Source organism: Dipodomys ordii, unplaced genomic scaffold, assembly GCF_000151885.1.
Source record: "Dipodomys ordii isolate 6190 unplaced genomic scaffold, Dord_2.0 Scaffold5, whole genome shotgun sequence".
NCBI classification, from domain to species: domain Eukaryota; kingdom Metazoa; phylum Chordata; class Mammalia; order Rodentia; family Heteromyidae; genus Dipodomys; species Dipodomys ordii.
Window position 1 is genome coordinate 13,576,120 of NW_012267221.1, and position 16,718 is coordinate 13,592,837.

Here is a 16,718-nt window from a genome sequence, read left to right on the forward strand (position 1 = left end):
TTTTCCATTTCCTAACAAATGGGGCAATGTTATTCTTTCTGATGGAGGCATAGAATTCCATTGTGTATATATACCACATTTTCTTGATCCATTCAGTCATATAACATGACATAATGTTATATGCAATGGAAACAAGAGTTTTTATTTTACTTTTTGTGGGTTATTTGTCTGTTTTCCCCCTTTTGTCACTGTTTTTTATTTCTATACCTTTTTTAAATTTAAATTTATTGTCAAGGTGATGTACAGAGGCATTACATTTACATAAGTAAGTTAGTGAGTACATTTCTTGTGGAACTTGTTACCCCCTCCATCATATTTCTCCCACTTTCCCTCCTCCCAATCTCACCCCTGCAAGTTGTACAGTTCATTTGCAACTTAGTGTCTTTATGAGTATCACTGTTGCATTGGTTCACCCTTTGTCCTTTGTCTCATCATTTTGTTGTTCTCCTTCCTTTCCCTAATTCAGATAAATGTATATGCAATGTCCAGGATACCCATAAAGTGACAACAGGGGATAAACCACAGGAAAAAAACCCCCACAAAAGTAAAAAGACATCACATAGTACATTAAAAACAACAACAATGGGGCTGGGAAGGTGGCTCAGTGGTAGAGCGCTTGCCTTGCATGCCTGAGGCCCTGGGTTTGATTCCTCAGCACCACATAAGCAAAAAGAAAAAAGCCAGAAGTGGTGCTGTGGCTCAAGTGGTAGAGGACTAGCCTTGAGCTGAAGAGCTGAGGGACAGCGCCCAGGCCCAGAGTTCAGGCCCATGACCGGCCCTCAAACAAAAACAACAACAAACAACAGCAACAGCAACAACAAAGAAAAGCCTCTTGTTTCCATATCTTGGAGTTCATTTCACTTAGTATCATCTTATAGGTCATATGTACATAACTATTAAGGTATTCTGCTCATCTGCTAGGGCTATCCTAGGCATATACTAATTATTACAAATGAGGGAAACCATGGAATCTATGTTTCTTTGAATATGGCTTACTTCATTTAATATGATTTTTTCCAAGTTTATATGATTTGGGGAGGGTAAGGTGGACCACAGAAATGGTGGGACAAAGGGTGAACTAATTCAGCAATGATACTCACTAGACACTAGAGGGGAACAACTTGTGGGGAAGGGAGGTCAGGAGGGGAAAACTGGGAAGAAAGGAGGGAAGAGGTGACATGGTTCAAAAAGAAATGCATTAATGACCTGACTTATGTAACTGTAACAGCCCTGTATATCACCTTTACAATAAATTTTTAAAGGTGTTTATGTAGATACCACTCTTTGGGAAAAGTCATAGTATGAAGAAATCTGAATGATGAAACAAAAACTTAAGTTGTATCTAAGGGGAAATCAAACTATTTCCATTTCTTCCTCCAACAAGACAGATGTGTTTTTGATTCATATAAGAAGATAACTTTCTAGGGTCTCTTTCTAAGTCTCTGGAGCAAGCACAATGGTCCTAAGGGCCTCAGTGTGTGGTTCCCAGACCAGCATAATCAAAAATCATCTGAAAACCTGTTAGACATGTACATTTTGGTGTCTTCTACTTGAGACCTTCAGAATCAGAACCTCTTTAGGGTGGGGCCCAACAATGTGCCTTCCAGGTGATTCTGATGTAGGGTTAAGGCCCACTGTGCTTTGAAGATGTCCTCCATCTCCTTTAAATATAGTATTTGAGGAATGTAATTTTAACTTTTTTAACAACAAAGCTGATTATACTACCCATACTTTTGTTCTTAAAACCTTAGATTAAATTTTTAAAACTCTGCTTGGAAAATAAACATGTTTTACATTGAGTGACATGAAGGCGATTGTTGTTAGCTTTTAAATTACTTTGTGTTATGAGACTTTCATTAATTACTTATGTTCTTGGTAGCTGAGGCTTTATTGAAAGGACCTATGTTGGCATTAATAAATGCAAACAAAGTGGAAGGTCCTGAGGTTAATGAGATAATGAAACATTAATCTGTGTTTCTTCTTTAATGTACAATAGAGATTCATCAGGTTCACTGTTTGTACTTTGCATTTGTCTTTCCAGGAAGAGCAGAGTATGCTAGCTATGGAAGAGGAGGGCACTGTACAGCTCCCATTGGAAGGGCACTACAGGTAAGATACACACTTACATAAACTAGAATAGACTCTGTTTAACAACTTCATACCTGTGAAGGTTTGTTGAGGTTGTGTTAAAATAAGATAACATCTGAGATTAGGAATTTATTTACCCAGGTCCCTGTTAAAAGTTTAGCCAGTATTAGCTAATGACTACCCAAATGCAATAGGCCAGAAGCTGTTTTCTGAAGTCCTTCGTTTGTACATGTTATAATAATGTATATGAGAGATCACTTTCATGTTCTCAAGAAGTACCCTCGAAGACAGATTAGTATCCACTTCTAATATAAGTGAAATTGGTATTTACCAGGTTGATCACAGGCAAATAAATATTTTTATTTTGGGAATTTGACTCTAAAAATGAACACTTCCAAAAGAAATACTCTATTTCTAGGATGCAGTCATATTAGGAAATATTTATGTAATTATTCAAAATATGCTGATCTTCTTTATACACAAAGATATAGCAAAAGAAAGAAAATTTCAATGAGTTATAATAAAAAATTTTCCAAGTCTTTGACCAAAAATATTCTATCACTCTTTTTTTCCTCTTTCTTTCTCTGTGTGGTCTTTTTCTCCCTCCTTCTTTTCTTCCCACTCCATATAGTTTAAATAATTTTCTTATACAATTATATTTAAGCACTGTTTGTGACCAATTTTGTCTCAAAGTTCTTAAGGGCATACTAGCAAAAAAAGCAGAGAGAATTTTCTGAGAAGGGAAATTTGTCATACTGTTTTAAAAAAAAATGACAGAGTATCTTTTAGATCTTTAGTCTTACTCTAAAATTATGTTCCCTAAAATTTCTAAAATATAATTGCCTTTGATTTAGGAGTGTGCACAAATATAGCACTTTTTTTTCTCCTGCAGCATTAATAAATCTAAAATATTGTTGATTTAGTTGATGCAGTAAGCTCTCATGTGTATTCTGTGGAAACCAGTTTCATATCATACCACTTTCAAAAGGGCTTTGTTGTCAAATAGATTTGTAAGATGTTCTATACTGACTTACAATTTGGAAATTCACAATGAACCTTGGCATATGAAATAGTCTAAGTAATACTGCCTTTTTTGTCTTTTGGAATTTTGTGTGTGTGTGTGTGTGTGTGTGTGTGTGTGTGTGTGTGTGTGTATATTACTGAGGTTTAAACTCAGGACCTCACACTTACACAGCTTGCTTGGCTGGCTGGCACACACGTAACAAAACATTTTCTAAACCTTTTTGCTTACCAAGACACCTTGTCACATACCACGAGATACTTTTACTCCATATAATGCATTTTTGGAAATTGTTGATTTCATCTGTTAAGTTTCTAGGAAACTATCTATACAGGTTAAAATGGAAGAATAAAGAATACATCTCCAGATTGGGCAAGGTAGAGCGATCCAAGGTCTTGCTCATCTGAAATGTTGAATTCATTGCCCTCTTGTGAACACTTACCAATGTAGTTCATAGGATGCTAGTTTAGGATTGCTGTAGAACATGAGAATTTATTTTTTTCTACAATGCAATATCTTACATAGTAAAAGAAAGGCTATTTTTTAAGCTGCTTGTCTTATTTCTGCCATTTAGTTTATATTTTTAGCCCTGAGGAGGTTTTGAAACATTTTGAGTGTTACAAACAATTGATGTCATTGCAAAATGTAAACACAGCCAGGCATAGTTCAATTCCTGATATTACAGGTTCCACCAGCTACATAGAAAGAACTTGGTCAAACAGACTGCAGTTGCTTGTTCAGCAAATAATGATCAAATACCAAATGTCCTGCCTGTTTTGGGGGGGAACAACAAGAAACAAATTAATCCTTGTCCTCATGAAATTTACCTGAAATTAGAATAGAGATAGGAGACAGAGAATAAACAACAGAACAAGTCATGTAGCATAGATCAAATGTGCAATAAAAAAAGTAAATGAGATATTGGAGTGATATGAGAGGGTGGAACTAACAGTTTTACCGAGAGTAATCAGCATGGGCTTGCCTGAGAAAATGTCATCTGAATAAAGGAAAGAGAAAGCTATATCATGTGGAGGAACATTATAAGCAGGGGGAGACCTGTGCCAAAGTCCTGGAGTAACAAGAATGCTCTGCAACAGTCAATAGGCCAACTAACTGTGGCTACAGAGTGTGAGCAGAGCTGATACAGCTAGTCAGTCAGAGGACAAGGGGGTTACAGAGCCTTACAGGCTAGTAAGCACTGATTTTATAGTGGATAAGTGGGAGCTACTGCAAAGGAGCAAAGACTATGACAGACCTGCAGTCCTGAGAAGGTTCACAAGAACCTGAGCAAGTCAACTGCAGTAGCTAATCTGTTTCTTGAAATGAATTAAGAAATTTGCAGCCCAAATCTTTATCTATTCAACTGGCATCTTTTCTTTCAACTTTTCCCAGATATGTTTTAATAATTGAGAACTATTCAGTACTTCTCAATGTTTATTGATCAAAATATGCTGAAATTAACAAAAAATATGCAAACAATTAAATATTATTCATCCTTCCAAGTAAAGAAACTCTGACATATGCTAAAACACATCTGAACATTGAGGACATTATGCTAAATAAAATAAGCTAGTCACAAGAAGACAAACACTATAGGATCCAACTTATACGAGGCACTTAAAATAGACAAAATCATAAAGACAGAAAGTATAGTGGTGGTTGCCAGGCACTGAGGAGATGAGAAAACAGGGAGTTAAGGTTTAATGGATGTTGAATTTAAGTTTTATAAGAAAAAAAAGGTTCTGGAGATGGATGGTGGTGATGGTTGTACATTATGGATATATTTAATAACATGTTAATGTACATTTAGAAATGACTAATAATATATGTGTTCCACTATAATAAAAAATCAAGAACAAATATTTCACACACATACACACACAAAGTGACTATATTTAGTACTGGTCATTGAGTAGGTAGTCACTTATTTAATGTTTGTGGTTTCATTTTGGGTGAACTCCTATCTAGAGATGATCCATCTGTGATCAATATTTCTGATGAAATGTCAAAGACTGCCTTGTGGAAGAACCTTCTAATTACGACTGATAGCTCAAAAGATAAGGAGTCCAGCTTTCCTTCTAAAAGGTTTGAATTTTAACGTAATGAGGTTGTACTAATTCCAATGATTTTCATGGCATAAATCCACTAACAAAGGAATGATATTGGTTTCCAACAAATTAATGTCTAAAACGTTTCAGAAAATCCATTTTGAAAGGGGGTGGAGATTGTAATTTTTCTGAATGAATATTTTTCAATGTTTCCCTTTCAAATTAAAAACTCACTCCAAAACTATCACAGTGGGGGGGAAATGGAGCTATAAATGAGTCCCGTGCATGACATTTCTGGACATTCATTTTAGCCTACTCTTTTCTATGATTTTATTGTATTTCTTCATTACCCACTTTCCAGAACCTGTTCAGATGTCTGACATTTCCCACTATTTCCTTATTTTTTTAAGCGTTATGGCACATGGTTATTTTATATTTAGTTTATTTCCCTATTCCAAGTCTCTGAAAATCTCCCCTAATTTCTTTACCCCAAAGCTTTCAGCTCTTGAAAGTTCTGTCCATTCTTACTTTTCAATATGTAAACATGCAAACAACTCCTGTAGTTGTGGATGGTGATCTTAAATGCATGCTGAGACAAGACTCTGTACTAAGTATCAAGAGTCCTCATGGGATTCCAATTGAATTTTCCAAAATTGACAAATAAGAGATCAAACCATACCCTCCAGACTTTTAACACTGATCTTTGAAAAAAAAAAAAGGGAATTCCTCTATTATGCTAGTCTCTCTTCTTGTTACAGAATGGTTGAGGCATTTGGGATGGTGTTGTAACTATTAAGTTTATTTTCATAACCTTAAATTAACATTTTCTACTTAATTTTTATATTACATTTTTGCCATAAGCTCCCCTTCCTAATCACTCTAGAAGCTGATTCCCCAAAGGTAAGACCCTCTCCCTCAAACCTATTCTGTGGTTGCATTTCTTTATGTTAAATGGTGTCTTCTGGAATTCTGGTCAGCCTATGTCCTCTGTGTGAGTTTTGGGGAGGCAAAAAGCTTGGTGAGTCTTGAGTCTTGGGCTCAGATCTAATATCAAATAAAATTTGATATTGGCCTGAAACTGGGCTAAGCTTTTTCCCTCCTTAACTTATACAAATAGATCATAAATAAAACAACCAATTGTACACAACTGTACTTAGTAATGTTGTCAAATTTCTAGATTGGAAAAAAAATTGTTCCTCTAATTAAGAAAATTGCAAAGCTGGAAGATTCCATTTATGTTACCATGATGCATTTATACCTGCAAGCTTTATCTAGCTTCATGAGACATAACTGGAAACATGGGATAAAGAAAGAGGCTACATTAGACTGGAGAGTATGTCTCTTGCTGCTAGTTTTTGTCACCCCAAAATGGCATGCTGCTTCAGTGTCATTCCTATGCCCAACAAAAGAAACAAGACAAATAGTTGGTGTTCAGAGTCTTTCCACTAGAAGTTGGGGATTATTTTTTGTTTTCTTTTTTCTCTTTCTCTGTCTGTCTCTTTCTCTTTCTCTTCTACACTCTCCCTCCCTCCACCCCTCCAAAACTTACTCCAACAGAAATTATTATGAATTAATCAATAGGCCTTCTTAAAAACTTTGACCATTTTTTGAACAGAGCTTTACAATACCATGTATTTCTTTGCTTAAGCCAAGCAGCTGTAATATTTTATTTCAAAACTTGCTTTTCTTTCCCTCTTCCAAATACCTGCTATCATGTTGCTATTGTCCCTGCTATTTCCCTACTTTTCTAGAACTCTTGAAAGAACATCAGAGTTATGCGAAAAGTAATTTTTCAAGCCCACTAACATATGTGTTTGTGGATCCTTTTGCATTAAAAAAATATGATGGTTCTCTAATTTCTTTTAAAATATGGAATCCAAAGTGATGGGCTTAAAGCAAAATGCTATGAGAAATAGGAGAGAATTTGAGACAGCCAAACTTGTAGATTATATTTCTTCCTCAATTATGTGGATCCATAGTCCAAATTCTTCCTCAGTGTTCCTTTGTTTCAAGCAACATATTTTATGCCATGAGGCATTTTAGGTATTCTTTACAGTAAATTGTAAAGTCAAGTGGTACTCCATTTTTTTGTGTGTATGTGCAAGCCTGTGGCTTGAACTTAGTGTCTTCCTAAGAGTTTGAGTTTTTTGTTTGTTTGTTTTTGCTCAAGACTAGTACTCTACTACTTGAGCCACAACTCCACTCTGGCTTTTTTGGTGATTATTGGAGATAAGAAATATGGATCTCATGGACTTTCTTCTTCGGGCTGGCTTTGAACCACAATCCTCAGATCTCATCCTGAGCAGCTAGGATTGCAGATGTGCCTGGCTCAAATGATACTCTTTATCAGAAAAATCTAAAGTAATATGTGTGTAGAATACAACAGAAGTAGTGAACAATGCATTATGTTTTAAGTCCACCCACCTTTGTAATTTGATAAAGCCATTTGGTTCTTGGTCTTAAAAGTAGATATTCCCACTGAACTGATATTGAAACTATTGTCGAATGAAAGTTTGCACAGTTTGCATTTGTTTGTGTCTTTTTGAGACAGAGCCAGTCTTCTGACTCCAGACTAGTCTTCTTGAATCCTACTTCCTCAGATTGCCAAGTGCTGGGATTACAGGCAGGAGACACCATGCCTAGTTCTTTCCTTACTTTTTAATATGGTAGATTTTGTAGCTTCCCACATAAAACTATCTGTTAATGATACTTTTCACTCATTTTAATAAATGTGAACACTTACAGAAAGAGCGTAGTTTCCAGAATTTTAGTACTCTCTGAAGGATACTGCTTTCTTGGACTCTGTTGAAGACATTGAAGTATGACAACTAAGAACTATTAAAATTTGATTTGTTAGAGTACCCAATGGCTAAAACCCAAAAATTCCTGAAGAACAGCTTCCCAGGATCTGTCTCTCTTGAGACCTAAGCTGGTTCCATGCAGCCTTTGATCAATCCCCTTTAGCTATTTTCCATTCTATTCTTTGCTCTAACATGTCTCTAAGAAGTTTGGATAACTTCTTAAATGGATTTTAGCATAGTGGTGTATTTTTTCAATTATTTAATAAACATTTCAGGCTTGGAAAATATTTTATCTAGTTTAATTGGAAGTAGAATCCAAGAACTGATCTCAAATTTTACTTCATCTGTAGAAGTTCTACTTTGATACCACTTTAACATTGCTATACATACAGGAGACAAATCCCACTGCTGCTTATTGGATGGATTGGTAGAAACAGGTTTCATGAAAAACCACATTGTATCAGAATAGGTGAGCCACTGATGTATTTAATAAAACCAACACCCAAGACCAGCTTTTCTTGGGAAAGTATCTATCAATGATAGAAAAGGTAACACTTAGTTTTGCCTTGCATAGATCCTTCTAACCTGGATTCTCTTTTGCTCTGTTTTTCTAGGCCTGGGCCCTCTCATGACAGCTCAATAAATACTGTTCATAGCAACCATTTTAGTGCCATTGAAATGTAACAGCATTACAGATTTCTTAGCAGCAAGCCAGGAGTAGATAGGTCATTTTCCCTTCTCTCTCTCTTGAAATATTACTTTTATACTTGAGGCTGTAATTCCTCAAGGGCAAGGATAGTTTCCTCTATCTTTTATTCCTAGGTCTTTATAAAGTGCCTAGAAATATATATATGTATATATGTACATATATATTACAAAATCAATAACAGATGTATAGTACATAGTTGCTATAATAAAAGCTTAAAACCAATTGGCATCTAGAAACATAAAAACATGAATGTAACAAGAAAGAAAGAAAGAAAGAAAGAAAAAAGAAAGAAAGAAAGAAAGAAATGAGGAAAGAAAGAAAGAAAGAAAGGAAATGAAAGAAAGGAAAGAAAGGGACAGACAATAAAAAGATTCACACAGAATATTTTTCACAGAAGTCTATAAAACTTCTGTTCCATACTTTGCTGAAATCTAGTATGAAATCAAACCAAGAGTTTCAATAGGAGACAGTTATGTAACCATTTGTTATTTTATATGTTTCCCAACCCCAAAAGCTCCAATATAACCAGAGCAGGCCAAGGGAAATTTGATATCTCCCCCCCCCATCTGTCTGTGTCTTTCTTCTTTCTTTCTTATTTTTTCTTTCTTTCTTTCACTTCCTTTCTTTCTTCTCTCCTCCCTCCCTACCTCCCTTCCTCCCACCCTTCCTCCCACCCTTCCTTCCTCCTTCCATCCTCCTTCCTTCTTTCCTTCCTTCTTTCTTTCCTTCCTTCCTTCCTTCTTTCCTTCCTTCCTATCTCTCTTATCTTTCCTTTCTCTCTCTCTCTCTTTCTTTCTTTCCTTTCTCTCTCTTTCTTTCTTTCTTTCTTGCTTGCTTGCTTTCTTTCTTGCTTGCTTTCCTTGCTTCTTTTCATTTTCCTTAGCACTTTGAGGTGACTTATAATGCCATTGGAAATTCATTTATTTATCAAAAGGTTAGGAAACATCAATATCAGAAATATTGTGTATGTACAGAGGCCAATATGTTTCTTCCTCACAGTTTCCTATAGATTAGATTTGCTATCATACCTTCCAAAAGACAGAGTCAATGGCCATTGGAATACCAGCATCAGTATTCTGGAATTGAGCTGTAAGAGTACTTAGAAGCCATCTGGTGTCAAACTCAATTTGTGGATAAAGATACCAAGTCTCAGAGAGATTAAATCATTAGTCCTAGGTCATATATTTCATTCTTAGCTTTTGTGAACTGAACCCAGGTCTCCTAATTTTATGCACAGGGCTCACTGCACTTCCACATTCTGCTTGTTGCCTTGGTTTTGTCTGAGAGAGACTGAGAGCCAGGTAAAGCCCAAGGAAAAGTTAATTTGGAAAGCAAGAGAGCAGACACTTGTCATGTTATAGGAACTGAAAGTAGAAGAAAGTGAGTCATACAGATAAAGGAGTTAAAAATACAGAGTTAAGACTCTCAACACATCATGTGCACACTGTCAACTCTTCTCATGGAGAGAGAAAAGAAAAGGGGGAAAAAGTTGCTTTGCTCTGACCTGTAAGGAGTATGTGCTGAGAAGTGTGGCAGGCATAAACCCGGGTGCCATAGACACTCGCTCACACCAGCTCTCAGCGCTGGCAGCGTGCCACAGATGGCAGAAGCTCCGGCACTTCTTACCTGATGGTGCCGGGTGGTGGTGACAACTGAGAAGGGCTGTTTCTAGCATGAATTGGAGGAAAAACAATTTTAAAAACACACTCTTAGAATGTGTCTAAGTTATTGACCACTAAGAAAGCTGCACAGGAGGCCGCATTGAAATACAGAGTTAGAGTACTTTATTACTTGGAGAAGAGTTATAAAACAAAGGTAGTCCCCACCATTAACGATTGTATATTGAGGGCTGAAGTTAACAGTAAAATGTGTGGACTCTTTCAGGTTAGTGCCTCCAAGGCTGGTTGTGAGTTGTCCTGTGGCGAGGGGAACAGAGAGGCCTCTGATACAGCAGGCTTTGTCATGTGCAAAAAGTATTGGGGGAATTTGCCCCTAAGGAAACATATGCTGTAGGTGTAGTTTCTTACACGTGACCATACCATTAGAACTTTCTGTGAGAACCTCGATGTGAGAGGAAGAAAAGTGTACAGTAGAAAATTATTGAGAAAAAGAAGACAAAAATGACAGAGTCTCATTTTCAGCTTAATTAAACGGTACCATTAAAACTAGAAGGTGAAATGAAAGAAGTTTTACTGGAGTGCGAGTTTGCTCTCTAAGGAGGTGAAGGATCATTCCTCTGATGTACAGGTGGAGGGACAGGTACCTGTGAGAGAATTCATTCAGGGTGATCTGTAGCTTGACCAGGAGAGATGCTTGCTTCACCTAACCAAGACATTGTCCTCAACAAACATCAAGATTCAGTCTAGCCATGAAGGATGAGCCATTTGCAGCAAAGTTCAGACACACCGTTTCGGCAACTTGTTTGTGTCATTTTCTAGTGTCAGTATTGTCTTAAGGTGGACATGACTGACCATTTCAACAATCATCAATGATTCATTTGCCCAATGAGGACCATGGTATTGATCTTGCATGCTTTTAGAATTTATTTTTAACGTCTGGTTTTATTTTTTAGTGTCTGTTTTTGAATTTCCCCCTCTCTGCAGTTCTTGGCTTCTATCTCACTGAATGTAAAAGATTTTAAGTGTTGCTGTCGATCTATGCTTTGAAGCATGAGAGAGCAATGCTTACGGGATCTTGTGTTGCTTTGGGGTTGATGGGTTTTGTGACTGAGATAGCAAATTTTATAGTAGTCTTGCTGTATTGCAGTAATAAATTTTCCCTTTTTCCCCCTTGTAGCACTGAAAGCCGAAAAGAGAAGAAAGCTGACTCAGGGAAAGGTGTTGACAGGGAGACTTGTCTATGACTTGATCTTCAGTTTATTTTTTACTTATATATGAGGAGAGTGTCACAATGATTAATGAAGCTACTTTGATCATGTATTGTAAATTCTGTTTCTCATCCCAAATCCACCTTCATACTGTAAGTAGTGCAATGCTCTTTCATTCTCTGTTTAGCTTTTGGAACAGTGAGACATCCCTGTGATCAGATACAATAGCTACTGCAAGAATCTGTGTGTTCTTGCTGTTTATTAGACATTTGTAAACACTGGATTCTTCTTGCTAGCTTTATGACAGCAATAGTATTCTTAAAGAGACAAGTCATATTAACCTAGCTTGTATTTTCTTACTTTTGTGTTCTGATGATAACTGATAATTTTGTTCAGAAGAATTTTGAAAGGTAGTCTTACTTTTAATTTTTTATAGCTTAGCATTAGTGACTTATTTCAAAAGACTCAAATCAAAAAGTTAGTTTAAAAGCATTTTTAATGATTGTATTTATGTATTTCCTTGATTTAATATGATATATTTAATACTCAAGAATTTATATCTGACTGAAACTTAAAGTCATTTGGAAAGCATATATCACAACTTACTAAAAAAATCAGACAATAATGCAAAGAGTCAAGTAGTATTTTCTTAAAATTGAAGTTGTGACTACATGATACAATAGTAGGCTTGTATGAAATTCTTTAGGAAAACTTTAACAGTTTTATTGAATTTTCAATTTTAATCTTTATCAGAAGTGTGCTGTTCAATTTCTCCCCTATTGATGAGACTGTTTTCCAGGTAAATGTATTCTATATATACTTGTGGAATAGCACATAGGAAATAGTACATGAGATTCCACACCTGTACAGTTGTTCTGCTGCTGATGGTCATGTGCTGGTTAGTGCTAGTCCTGAATTATGTTCTAATGTTACATCAACAGGTCTCCCATTGTACTTTTTCTCTACAAAGGAATTTTCCAGTTTTTCATTAAATGCATGTTGTGAAAAAAAACTCTTAAATGAAAATTTCAGATTCTGTTTGAGAAGGTTATATAGATATTTCAATTCATGTTAAAATACTCCATCTTCACAAAGCTTATACAAGAGGAAGAAAAGATAAGATTTTGAGCACTACTAAAAATATAGTATTTCATTTCATTTTAGATGAACATTAAGTTAAAAAAGTAAATTTCATAATGCTCTTAGTTCCTAAGGATAATCAGTGATTGACAACCTCATAGTCTTTCACTGTTCAATTTTACAATGGTTCAGAGCTCTGTGGCTTTTATAAACTCTGAATTATGTATTGTGTACAAATACACATGAAAAAACTTCTTTGGAATTAAGCTAATGAGGAGGGAACAATACAATAAAGCAGTAATTCAACATTTTGATATCTTCTGAAAAAAATTCCTCATGATCCTTTCAGAAGTCATTTTTTAATGGAATATGAGCAAAAAATCATGGGAAGAAGAATTCACAGTTAATAGAGTTTGTATTTATAAATACAGAAGAAGTATAAATATAAATGCAGAAGAAATATACAGAAACTTTCTGTTCCAAATGTGTTACCTTTATATGTTTTGTAATACTGATACTCCTCTGTAAACATTCTCATTGTTCTATTATTTAGCCAGTCAGTCTCCAAAGCATTCACCTAATATTTTAACATATTAATAACTGTTCTGTTAGAAATTATTCACATGATCACTAATTTGAATAAGCAATTATCCAATGAAATTCTGTATTTATGAGTATTTTTATAGTAATTTTGTTCTTGTGTGAATTTTAATAGTATTCCCATGTTTATCCTAATATTTTGAAATCATATAAAATATAAGATAAATGTAGTATTATATATTTATCCCTAATTTCAGATTCCTGGTCAAAATTACTGCATTTCTTGAATGTAATTTATTGCAAAGTTTAAGTAAAGTGTAAATGTGACTAGGATATTGTGCTTTTCACAACTGAAAAATGTTATGTGGAAATAAATATTTATCCTAACTAATTTCCTTGCCCATTTTAAATTGTGGTACAATGTGTCTTGTGTGAGTTTTTTCATGTTAACCACTATAGCTGTTTAGAACATTTGATTGTTCAAATACAATATCTAAATTAAGGCATCCTAACAGTTAAGAAACATTGATGTTATACTACTAGGAGATTCAAATAGTCTGAACTTCAGGAAGTATATAAAGATATATGGCCTCTTTTTCCCAGGGAACAGTACAGGTCTTTTGGGTGGAAATGACATTTCTCAGATTACTGTCAGAAAGCTTATTAGCAAGACTCCGATTATGATAATTCCTTAATTCTCCCAAGAAGAAAACATTTCCTAAAATTTTCCTGTTCCCATTTGTTATAAAGGTCAAATGGGCCCATTATTACTTTGTAGCATCTGTCAGTATATGATGGAGATAATTGCAAATTCAAAATTGTAACCTGCTTAGTACTTCTCCATTGAGTAGTGAGTTTACTTTGTAATTGCTGCTGCTTAATAGCATGCCATATAGAGAAGTTTTTCCTAAGTCTAAGCTGATAGAGACACCCCAGTGATGACTACTAGATCTTTTAGGATTTTTCTTGGCCCTTGTAAGTATTACTGATTCTGTTTCTTATAGACAAGGATATCTCTATTTCTGTTTAACTTTAGTCTGTTTACTTTTGAGCAAAGGACTATTTGACTATTATTGCAAGATTGTTTTCCAATTTTTCAATATGTCCATATTGTATATTTATGCAGTGAAGTGAGATGACAACCACTGAAAGCATTATGAAAATAATTTGGAGTGGCTGGGAAGGTGGCTCAGTGGTAGAGCACTTGCCTTGCATGCATGAGGCCCTGGGTTCAATTCCTCAGCACCACATAAGCAAAAAGAAAAAAGCTGGAAGTGGTGCTATGGCTCAAGTGGTAGAGCACTAGCCTTGAGCCGAAGAGCTGAGGGACAGTGCCCAGGCTCAGAGTTCAGGCTCCACGACTGGACCTCCCCCCCAAAAAAAGAAAATAATTTGGGTAATACAATGAATCTACATATCTACTTTGAGAGGGCAGCTGTAATCAGAAGCTTACAAGGTTGATTGATGGTAATAGTTTATTTTAACAATCATATTTAGGTATTCATAGAAAGGTTTAGATCACACTGTTCCTCTGCTACATTTTCTGTGTATTGAAGGCTATTGTTTTGTATTAGAATTCTGAACACAGAATTAAGAGCTTTGCTTCTAAGGGCAAACTGAATATGTAGCTGTAAATATTTATGTGGTTTGTATTGCATTGGTGGGATTAATATCTGAGAGACTGAAAAATAGAACTTTAGTAAGTCAACATTTAAAGAAATGTTATAGGAGAAATGGCATATGGATTAAGAGAGAAATGGGGAAGGAGATGACTCTCGGAGGTTTTCAGATAATGTCACTATGATAAAGACTAGAATCAAAGTAAAGATATGTGGTACAACTTGACATAAAAGATAGATAGCATATTTAGAAACTGGAAAATGGCTAAGTATGGTGAAGTGTTAGGAAAAGACTAAGTGTTAGGGGAAAGACTAATATGAAAAGGTAGAAACACACATTGAAGACATTGTAAATGACATCAAATTCTATACCAGGACATTTGAAATTTATACATTAAGAACTTAAAGAAGAAGCATGAATTGTTAAAAGAAAAAAATTAGTCTAGTAATACAGTAGAGATTATAGTGGGAAAAGTTATTTCCTTAGGGATGCCACTTCTACAATGATTCTCAGATGATCAAACAGAAGTTGAACATTCTCTAGATAGCTGTTAGAATCAAAGTCAAATAAGCTCAAACATACTTCAGCACACAAGTACTTTAAAAAAATAATTCCTGTTATGTAGAGTATTTGTTGGCATATGGTGATAATATAAAGAGTACATATATCTAATATGCACACAGCTATGTTTGATGAAAGGTTCTGGAAAACACAACAAACCTGAGAATGTTAAAGAAATCTAAGCATACAACTCAGCCAATAGCTGCCTCATGAGAAGCCAGAAAACCCCTGCCCCTGCTCATCTTGTGTCTGGCCCTGTCATCCATTGGGCTTAACTTTGTATCGATGTCCTCTTCTTCTTGGATGCATGCGGAGTCATAGGCTTCTGCCATGTGACTTATTTCCTCCATTAGTTTGGAAGACTCTGGAAAGCAAAGGTGTCTTGTCCCTTTCTTTAAACTCTCCAGTTCTGTGCTTTGCGGTTAAGATTCATAAGTAAAATATATCAGAGGGTGCTGCCCATTAGTTCCTTAAGAATGAGTCTTACCGAGATGATAGTTATCTAAACTAAGAAGCAATGTTTACTGGCATCTATGTGTCTAGCATCTGAGCAGAAGCAATACTAAGTCAAGACTATGCAATCTGTGGGGCCACTGAGGTAGGAGCAGCAGCCAAGTATCATGACAAGGAGGAAGGGAAAGGTGAAGGGAAATATCAAATCTTGTATTCATGTAAAAATTCCAAGAGACTCAAAGATTTGAAATAAAGATGTTTGTACCATTTTTCAAGTTAAGGCATCAGAGCTCTAATAGGGTAAGATGTTCCAGTGTTGAGGAGTAGGGGTGCTGATGGATAGGTTCAGGGCACTGTGTCTTCAGCAAGAGGTACCATGGAGCCAGGACTGCCTTCCTAACAAGGGATTCATTTCTGTATCATGGAACCACAATCAAGCCCGGTGATACTCCTTCTCAGAATGTTGCATTTCCTTCATTGCTCATTCCTTTGTGATGAACATTCTCAAGTCACAAAATCATGATATTGTATAGAAGCTTAGAGAAATGCTGTTGGATCCATGGATTTAACTAAGCTCAGATCACAAATATTTGGGGGAAAATTCATCTCCATTCAACATACACTGAATTATTGTAATTATTCTCTTATAATTCCGATATACATAGCATAGTTTTATATATGTATACACATAGGAATTATTTTTTAAAAAGCACTTGTGTTTGGACTTTTTAAGTGTTCTTAAGTATGTTTGAGTTTATTTGACTTTGATATACACAGCATCTACTATAAAATCTACTTTAGATTTTTTTTTTTTTGGTCGGTCGCTGGGCTTGAACTCTGGGCCTGGGTGCTGACCCTCAGCTCTTCAGCTGAAGGTGAGCGCTCTACCACTTGAGCTACAGCGCCACTTCTGGTTTTCTGGTGGTTTATTGGAGATAGGAGTCTCACGGTCTCTCCTGCTCAGGCTGGT

At 35.7% G+C, this 16,718-nt stretch overlaps 1 protein-coding gene across 5 annotated transcripts in view; it reads left to right on the forward strand.

Annotated features, from left to right (window-relative positions):
* Slc4a10 (solute carrier family 4, sodium bicarbonate transporter, member 10) overlaps window positions 1-11,675 on the forward strand; it is a 287,203-nt gene extending 275,528 nt beyond the window's left edge. For 3 of the 5 annotated variants that reach the window (XM_013027633.1, XM_013027641.1, XM_013027655.1), the window contains 3 exons: window positions 2,042-2,109; window positions 5,078-5,194; window positions 11,464-11,645. In XM_013027633.1, the coding sequence (XP_012883087.1) occupies window positions 2,042-2,109; window positions 5,078-5,194; window positions 11,464-11,530 (252 nt within the window). In that variant the 3' untranslated portion in view covers window positions 11,531-11,645. Of the gene's footprint in view, window positions 1-2,041; window positions 2,110-5,077; window positions 5,195-6,018; window positions 6,058-11,463 lie in introns of those variants that run through there. The other 2 variants (XM_013027648.1, XM_013027662.1) reach the window with 2 other exon arrangements.
* Window positions 11,676-16,718: the final 5,043 nt, after the last annotated feature.